The sequence below is a fragment of the Primulina tabacum genome, chromosome 14, assembly GCF_025594145.1.
Source record: "Primulina tabacum isolate GXHZ01 chromosome 14, ASM2559414v2, whole genome shotgun sequence".
In the NCBI taxonomy this organism is placed as follows: domain Eukaryota; kingdom Viridiplantae; phylum Streptophyta; class Magnoliopsida; order Lamiales; family Gesneriaceae; genus Primulina; species Primulina tabacum.
In genome coordinates, this window is record NC_134563.1 from 3,207,774 (window position 1) to 3,217,789 (window position 10,016).

A 10,016-nucleotide genomic window follows, 5' to 3' on the forward strand; every position below is an offset into this window, starting at 1 on the left:
CACAGCAGCTCAAGCACCATGGTTCGATCGCTCTACCAAGCAAGGACAATTATTGCACCCAACAATCTCCCTCTCAATAATTTCACTCCTTGCAATCAATGAGAATTGAACCCGTGACCTTGGCTCTGATACCAATTGTAGGACCGAGTGCTTACCGTTTTACCAAAAGCTATTGCTAGTAGTAATGGTGCAATTCAAATTTTTTAAACTGCACAGGCAGCTCAAATATCATGGTTCGATCACTCTACCAAGTAAGAACAATTATTGCACTAAATATATATATATATATATATATATATATATATATATATATATATATAATTTTTTCGGTGATTCGTATATACTTACTTATACTCGGTATAGGTCCTCCATACATGATTCGAGACTCGAGAGACATGCACCACCTTGGGGATATATATATATATATAGTTCTTGAGGTTAAATATGCTGAACCATCAAATGTGAGTGAGCTAGCTGTGAAAGCGTGATTTCCTTAAATAATTCTGATAAGACGTTTCAAAATTACTCAACCCCGACCAATTAAGGGAACGTGAGGTTTATTTAATGCGTTTGTATGCTCTCTTCTCTCATTTGGCTCTATAAATCTGTGGTTTGACTGTTATTAAATACCCACATATCATATGCAAGTGAAAAATACGATTTATATTTTTAAATATGTACTTTGTCAAATCTTATCTTTTGATCATCTTCCTCATGTGTTTCTTCTTGCATGCGTGCAATGTTCGACATGAATTTGGGATCGCAACCCTCGAGAAATCTCCTCTGGACAAGGTAAGTTTTTCAACTGAAATTTGTGTAGAATTATCTGTAAAATACACACCATATATAATTTGCAAAGATTTGACAACCATGTGTTAATTGGAAAATTTACTCTTAATTATGTCTTTTACAACTGATTATTATGATATATTTAATTCTGAAAATTGGTATTTCAATTTAGGATAAAATTTTTTTAAAATCCTGTAGATGAATGATGTAATGTAAAACTACAAAAAAAAGATCAATATTTAGTATATGTTCTCTCTGTTTACTCTCGTCGATTTGTATTAATACGAGTTGAATATTATAAAGGAGTGCATACTTGTTTTGAGGGTATCTTTTCATAGATTTTGCCGGAGAGATGACTTAGTTCGTGAGGGCGAATCTATAAAACTTTGACTAGAAGATGATTTAAACTAGAGATGTGACAAAACTCGAACTTTCTACAAAAAAAACTCCGTAAAAATGCGGAATTTTTTGTTCAAGAGACTATTTTCGCCTATGCGTGAGATGGTTTAATGAATAAAGCTTAGGGTTTATTTATTTACATGCAGATAAAAGCGAAAGTCGAAATCAGCATGAGTTATAGCCCAAATGTGAAGGATGCAAGTGTTAACAGTATCCCAAACAATTCACTGCCAAAAGAAGCAGAAACTCCTAATCATTCCATGCAAAAGACAGGCTCCCAAGGTCTAAGTTTACGTTCAATCATCATAATTAAATTTAAGCAAATCTCTAAAAACATATATATATATATATATATATAATAAGCACTCACCATGAACACCTATGTGAGTATCGGGACACACACCTGTTGGATGTACAAGACGCCAGCTCAACTGACTGGTGCTCATGGTGGGTGCTAATCGTATCAAAACTCACATACATAGAAGATTCTTAATTATTTAAACTCTAACGTTTGGTAACATGAATAGACTTTTAGTATCGCAAGGTTCAAAACCACTATTTTAATAAAGATTTATTGAATAATATTTATAAAATATAAAACATACAAAATAAAATTTAATAGGTATGACTCATGAAATTGTTAATTTTTTTCGTTTTTAGTCATTTTTATTTCAAGCGATGTTTAATAAATAATTAATATCATCAATTTATTCATTTTAAAAAAAATGAATCTAGCTTACTCGTTGTTTCATGGAAATGTATAGACTTGTGAATATTAATAAATATTCAAACTAACTTTTTTTGTCCCATAGCTTCTTAAATTTCTCTTTTATGACATAAGAACAAATTATCTAGAAAATTCACTTCAATATCTTATAAAAGAAAGAATACTGACAATATTATTATTTTTTTAACAGTATTAATCCAAATTTTCGTCAGATTGTTTATAAAAATAATTAATTGAGATAAAATAAAAATAAATGTAAAGTTAATTTTATATGATATATTCAATTAAAAATTAAGAAAAAAAACAAATTAAACCCCTCTGAGAAATCTTTTGGTGTGCAGGAAATAAAGATTTCAGTGGTTCTCTTCACAATGACTTGCCAACCGAACCAGAGGTAATATTTAATTGCTTGTTTCTTAAAATAAATAGAAAATAATTTTAATAGAAATACAACCATAATAATTAAATTGCAAAAAAAAATATTGTTTTAGGTTGTTAAATATTTTCCATAATTGGACTATCAAAAATGGGGTGTAATAAAGTTAAGGCATCAGACATCAGAAGTGGTCCTTGTCTACCTGTATAAGCCGAATTGAAATGTATTAGGGAGAACAAAAATATAATAATACATTCGAACATAGTTCTAAAAAAACATGAACTAAATTCAAAAAACTCTGTCAGAGAATGAAACTCAAACTACTTTATGATTTGGGGTCCGAAATCGAAATCGAAATCGAAATCGAAATCGAGGACTTATGGTTCGATCTAGTTCCTTAAAATAAGAAATCTAAAATAGAATTGTGCGTAGGATCAAACACTTGTTGCATGCTTTATCGAAAGTTATAATCAATGATGACAGATGTAATTCTAATATTTTGGTTGACGAGTTGTACCACTATTTTTTCTTAATAGTTAAAATTTAAAATGGTAAAATTTAGCTCATATTGGTTCTATGTTAAATATTTTACTTTAGCTTTTGTTCATTTATATTATCGAATTTATTATTCCATTCTTTTTGCATTTTTACAAATTTTCATTTTTCTACGTGGCGTTGATGTTGCGCTTATGTGTGCAGTTGTACATCAGTGTTTTCACGGAAAAATGAATAAAGTTGCAAAAAAGGGACCAAAGTTTCCAATTAAAGATTTAAAAACACACGATTATCATCCAATTTTAACAAACTATGGAATCAAAATTGTAAAAAATAAAAATACAAAATTATTATAGAAAAGATATTATAGATGATTATTGATATTGTTACCTATTCAAGTTCTGTAAATCTACTCTATAAATAGATGTCTCCAATGATGAATAAAGCACACACAAAAATCATTCTCTCTTCTCTATATTCTCTACTATTCACAACACGTTATCAACACGAGTGCTCTTCAAGGTAAAATTTACAAATAATTTATTCTTATTTTTGTATGAATGCTCTTGAAGAAGCACAATATTTAGATTTAATATTGATGCTCCCGAAGCAGCACAAATTATAGATTTATATTGATGCTCTTGAAGAAGCACAAGTTTTAATTTTATGTTGATGCTCCTGAAGTAGCACAACACAACTTTATGTTGAAGATATTGATAGATCTATGAATAAAATATAGATGAATAAGATTTATCAATATTCCCGAAGAATCTTGATTTAAATTCATAAAGATCTATCAATATCTATGAATAATATTGATATAAAATATAATGTTATCATATTCCTGAAGAATTTAGATAACTATCATATGTTTCGACAATATTCTTGAAGAATATTGATTATAAATGTATTGTTGTTTTGATTTAAGTTTTTTTCATATCTTGGATTGCTTATTTAAGATTTATATTATTTGGATTTTGATGATTTAAATAGTCGCTAAAATATTGTGTGAATACTAGTATTTACTAGTTTTATGATAATTTTTGAGTCAATCACAACACTATTTTTGATATCAATTGGACCAAAAAAAAATAATAATAATAATTCTTCACAACCGCAACAGTGGTGTGAGAAATTCTAGGTGTGGGAGTAATTTTTTTTAAGACATAAATTTTATTATAATTTTTTAAGTCCAAAGTGTTGGATTTTTTCCTTTTCAAGAAATATATGACTTATTTACGAAGTTGGGCAGGATTCTGTGATATTTGTTTTACGTATTTAGAATAATTGTGCATAAAAGAGTTTTATTTTTTTCTTTAGTTTATTATGCTACAATTTGTAATTAGTGCAATTTGTAATAGATACATAAATTATTAATTGAGCACATCTCAATGTACACCTGCATCGATGTTAGTTTAACAAATAGAATAACAAAATTTCAAAATTACATAGTAAAAGTAGTAACATGCATAATTTGTTATAATATTTATTTTCAATAATAGTAATGCAATTTTACTCTATTTATGTCATGATTCTAATTATATAATTTTTTTTTAAGTTGCAATGGCGAACATCACCAAACTTGAATTTGAAGCACTTGACTTGACAAGAAAAAATTATTTATCATGGATTTTGGATGCCGAGGTCCACCTTATCTCTATGAATTTAGGAGATACAATAAAAGAAGGAAATGAAATGTCCCAGCAGGACCGTGCAAAGGCACTTATTTTTCTCCGTCATCACCTCAATGATGGGTTGAAAGTCGAATATCTCACTGTGAAAGAGCCACGAGAGCTTTGGAAAAATCTAAAAGAAAGATTTGACCATCAACGAACTGTAATTCTCTCAAGAGCCTGATATGAATGGATGCACCTATGGTTACAAGATTTTAAGTCCTGTAAGTGACTATAACTCTGCATTATTCAAGACTAGTTCCACACTGATACTTTGTGGAGAGAAAGTCACTGATCAAGACATGGTAGAAAAAACATTCTCCACTTTTCATGCATCAAACGTGCTCCTGCAGCAGCAATATCGTGAACGTGGATTCAAAGGTACTCTGAACTCATCTCATGCTTACTAGTTGCTGAACAAAACAATGAGCTGCTCATGAAAAATCACCAAATAGCGCCCAACTGGATCCACACCATTTCCTGAAGCAAATGGAACTACATTTCCTGAAGAATATGAAATTGCATTTCCTGAAGCGAATGTTAATTCCACTCAAAATCATAACAATGGACGTGGACGTGGGCGTGGGCGTGGGCGTGGCCAAAGAAGATACTATCAGCAACAAAATGGAAAGAAACATAAAACAAGCCACCAGCAGTGGAATTCCAATAATGAAGAAGCAAAGGAGAAGAGTTCCAAAGTATATGAAGAAAAATGTTATAGATGTGGAATGGAAGGGCATTAAGTCTCGTACCTATCGTACGGCAAAACATCTTGTGGATATATACCAAAAATCAATCAAGAAAAATGGAAAAATGGAGATAAATTTTGTGGACAATGATGATCCAATTGATATAACTCACTTAGACGTCTCTGATTTCTTTGCTAATCCAGATGAAAATATAGATAATTTGATTGGTGGTGGTGTGTTAGAAAATAATAAGTAATTACTTTCATCGCTCTTGTTCCTACTTTGAATTTCTATTGTTTATTAGGTTATCGTGGTCTCGTTTTTATTTTGATGTTCAGTTCATGTTTAGGATTTGTCATGGAGGTTTATTTTGTTATTCAATAAATGTTTTTATTATTCAATAAAATATTTCCTTTGAAAGCTTTACACATTATTTATTGAATTTAGCTTATTGAATTATATTTTTAATTTAGATTAACGATGAAATGTCAGGATGAATGCTTAGTGGATAGTGGTACAACATATACCATTCTTCAAAATAAAAGGTATTTTTTGGAGTTAACATTAGCTGAAAATAATGTTACAACAATATCGGGTGCATCAAAAATTATTGAAGGTTATGGAAAGGCAAAAATCATTTTACCAAATAATACAAGCCTATATATTGAAAATGCCCTATATGTGAGCAAATCCAGTAGAAATTTGCTTAGCTTTAAAGACATCCGCCGAAATGGATACCATATTGAAACATTAAATGAAAATAATTTCGAATACCTTTGCATAACATCTATTATATCTGGTCAGAAGCAGATAAAAAAAAATTATGTGCACTTCCTTCTGGAATGTATTTTACAACAATAAAAACAGTCGAAGCAAACATTGTCACAAACCAGAAGTTTGTTGACCAACAGAGCTTCAAATTATGGCATGATCGACTTGGTCACCCTGGGGCAACAATGATGCGCAGAATAATAATTAACTCACATGGACACCCTCTAAAGAACCAGAAGATTCTTTTACACAATGATTATCCATGTGTAGCTTGCTCACAAGGCAAACTAATTATAAGACCTTCCCCTACAAAGATTGATGTTGAAATCCCAACATTCTTGGAGAGAATTCATGGGGATATTTGTGGACCTATACACCCACCATGTGGACCATTTCGATACTTCATGGTATTGATTGATGCGTCTACTAGATGGTCACATGTTAGTTTGCTTTCAACTCGAAATATAGCTTTTGCTAGATTACTTGCGCAAATTATTAAATTACTAGCTCAATTCCCAGATCACTCAATCAAGACAATTCGTCTTGATAATGCTGCTGAATTTAAATCGCAGACATTTAATGACTATTGTATGTCGATAGGGATTTCAGTTGAGCATTCGGTTGCCCATGTCCATACACAAAATGTCTTAGCAGAGTCATTTATTAAGCGTTTGCAATTAATTGCTAGACCATTATTGATGAGAACCAAACTTCCATCATCTGTGTGGGGACATGCCATATTACATGCTGCATCATTGATTCGTATAAGGCCAACTAATTATCACCAATACTCACCCTTACAACTTGCTTATGGTCGAGAGCCTGATGTTTCTCACCTTCGAGTATTTGGTTGTGCAGTACAAGTCCCCCTCCCACCTACAAAGCGAACCAAAATGGGCCCACGACGTAGACTTGGGATTTATGTGGGATATGATTCACCATCTATTATTAGATTTTTGGAACCTTTAACAGGAGATTTGTTTACTGCGAGATTTGCAGATTGCCACTTCGATGAATTGGAATTTCCAAATCTAGGAGAAATAAAGTTGTGTCCCGAAGAACAACAAAAGATTTGTTGGAATGAGAAAACACTATCTCATTATGATCATCGAAATAATCAATGTGAGCAAGAAGTTGAAAGAATCATTCACTTGCAAAGAATTGCAAATCAATTGCCCGATACTTTTGTTAATACAAAGAATGTGACAAAGTCACATATACATGCAGAGAATACCCCTGTAAAAATTGATGTCCCCGTAGGACCAGCTATTATTCAACCTGCAAATGAATCTAAAATACGCCAGAAGCAGTGGTCGACCAATTGGTTCAAAGGACTATTGTACCTCGAAAAAGAAAGGTACAAGAGAAAGAAAATTCAAAAGCTCCCGAAGAAGAAATCTTGGATGATATAGTAAGAGAGATCAATGAACCAAACTTGGATAATATTATTCATGAAGAATCAAATTCTCATGAAAATAATGAGATTTCAATAAATTATATATCATCTCGAAAATTGTGGGATCGAAATAACACAATTGTTGACAATGTCTTTGCCCTAAATGTCGCCCTTGACATCATACATAATGAAGACCCAGAACCACAATCCGTTAAGGATTGTCAACAAAGAGATGATTGGCCAAAGTGGAAGAAGGCCATACAAACTGAATTAGACTCACTAAAAAAACATAAAGTGTTTGGATCTGTAGTACGAACACCTGAAAATGTAATCCTAGTAGGATACAGATGGGTTTTTGTACGAAAGAGGAATGAAAATGGTGAAATTGTAAGATACAAGGCCCGACTCGTAGCCCAAGGTTTCTCGCAGAGACCTGGAATTGACTATGAGGAAACATATTCACCTGTGATGGATGCCACTACTTTTCGATTCCTAATCAGTTTAGCAGTATCAGAAACTCTTGATATGCGACTTATGGATGTTGTAACTGCTTATCTTTATGGTTCACTTGATAGTGATATATATATGAAAGTGCCTGAAGGATTCAAACTATCGAAAGAAAATGGTGAAGCGCCCAAGGCTATGTTATCAATAAAACTGCATAAATCCTTATATGGATTAAAGCAATCTGGTTGCATGTGGTACAATCGTCTTAGTGAATATTTGTTAAAAGAAGGATACACAAATAATGCTATTTGTCCATGCGCTTTTATAAAAAGAACATATGAGAGTTTTGCAATTGTGGCAGTATATGTTGATGATCTAATCCTTATTGGCACTCCAGAAGAGCTTACTAAAACTGCCAATTACTTGAAAAATGAGTTTGAGATGAAAGATTTAGGAAAGACAAAATTTTGCCTCGGATTGCAGATTGAACATTTGCAAGAGGGAATATTTGTTCATCAATCATCATATACAGAAAAAATATTAAAGCGCTTTTACATGGACAAGGCACACCCATTAGCATCACCAATGTTTGTTCGATCACTTGATGCTAACAAAGATCCTTTTCGACCACCTGAAAATGGAGAAAAAATCGTTGGTCCAGAAGTACCATATCTAAGTGCCATTGGTGCACTGTCATATCTCGCAAATTGTACTCGCCCAGATATATCATTTTATGTTAATCTTTTAGCGAGATATAACTCATGTCCAACCCGAAGACATTGGAATGGTGTAAAACACATATTTCGTTACCTTCGGGGTACAATTGATATGTGATTATTTTATACGACAAAATCAAAGTCTCCTTTAGTCGGATATGCAGATGCAGGATATCTTTCTGATCCACATAAAGCTAAATCTCAGACAGGTTATGTGTTTACACGAAGAGACACTGCTATATCATGGAAGTCGGTGAAGCAATCCTTAACAGCGACGTCTTCAAATCACTCTGAGATCATTGCAATGCATGAAGCAAGTCGGGAGTGTGTGTGGTTGAGATCTATAACACAACATATTCAAGAATCATGTGGACTCCCAACAGCCAAAGATGACCCAACAGTAATATTCGGAGATAATACTGCTTGCATTGCGCAGTTAAAAGGAGGCTACATCAAAGGTGATAGAACAAAGCATATTTCACTAAAGTTTTTCTATACACATGAGCTTCAAGAAAATGGTGATATTGACGTCCATCAAATTCGCTCAAGCGACAATGTAGCTGACTTATTTACAAAGGCATTACCAACTTCAACATTCAAGAAATTGGTGCACAAGATAGGGATGCATCAGTTGAAGGATCTCAGATGATTGAGATCAGGGGGAGTATCTATTGTTGTACTCTTTTTCCTTCGTTCAGATTTTTCCATTGGGTTTTTACTGACAAGGTTTTAACGAGGCAGCATTTGAACTCCCACATCTCTTAGAAGTGATTTAATGAGTCGATAATCATCTAAGGGGGAGTATTATAGAAAAGATATTATAGATGATTATTGATATTGTTACCTATTCAAGTTCTGTAAATCTACTCTATAAATAGAGGTCTCCAATGATAAATAAAGCACACAAAAAAATCATTCTCTCTTCTCTATATTCTCTACTATTCACAACAAAAATCAAAATTACAAATTTTTCATTTTATATCTTTTACTTAAAATGGTGAATTTGGATCGCATATGATGGTAATACTCAAAATTTATGATATGGCAGTGCAAATTAAATTGTACAAAATTATTAATTAGGCCTTCCGAAACTCGTAAAGTTATTCTTATAAAATTGAAATCTTTTTTTAAAAAAAGTTTTTTAGTAAACAACCTATTTAAAATTATATTTATTTTGTATAAATATATAATATATAAAAAATACTCTAAATTATAATTCATTTTTGTTATTATGTTATTAATGTAGGGTTCAAGAAGTGCTGGAGAAAAGGTTTATCGTTCCTCAATTTTGAGTGAAGAAGATTTGCTAGTGACAGACTATCAGTCCCCCCATCGTAAATCTCCAATTCATAATAAATAAATTATTTCTTAATTTTATTTGTAGTCCACATGTTATTCAAAAGGACAATAATAATAATGTTTATAGAAGCATATACGTATATATAGTTGGTACCGTCTGGTGTTTGAATGTGTGACTAATTTTAAAATCGGTTTGAATATATTTGGATATATTTCCTGTTGAGCTAAAATTCAAGTTA

At 31.9% G+C, this 10,016-nt stretch overlaps 1 protein-coding gene across 1 annotated transcript; it reads left to right on the forward strand.

Annotated features, from left to right (window-relative positions):
- The first annotated feature begins 476 nt into the window (after positions 1-476).
- Positions 477-10,016, forward strand: LOC142525568 (uncharacterized). The gene is made up of 4 exons (XM_075629880.1): positions 477-792; positions 1,335-1,470; positions 2,257-2,309; positions 9,725-10,016. The coding sequence occupies exons 1-4, from the start codon at positions 676-678 to the stop codon at positions 9,836-9,838; spliced, it is 420 nt and encodes a 139-aa protein (XP_075485995.1). The 5' UTR covers positions 477-675; the 3' UTR covers positions 9,839-10,016.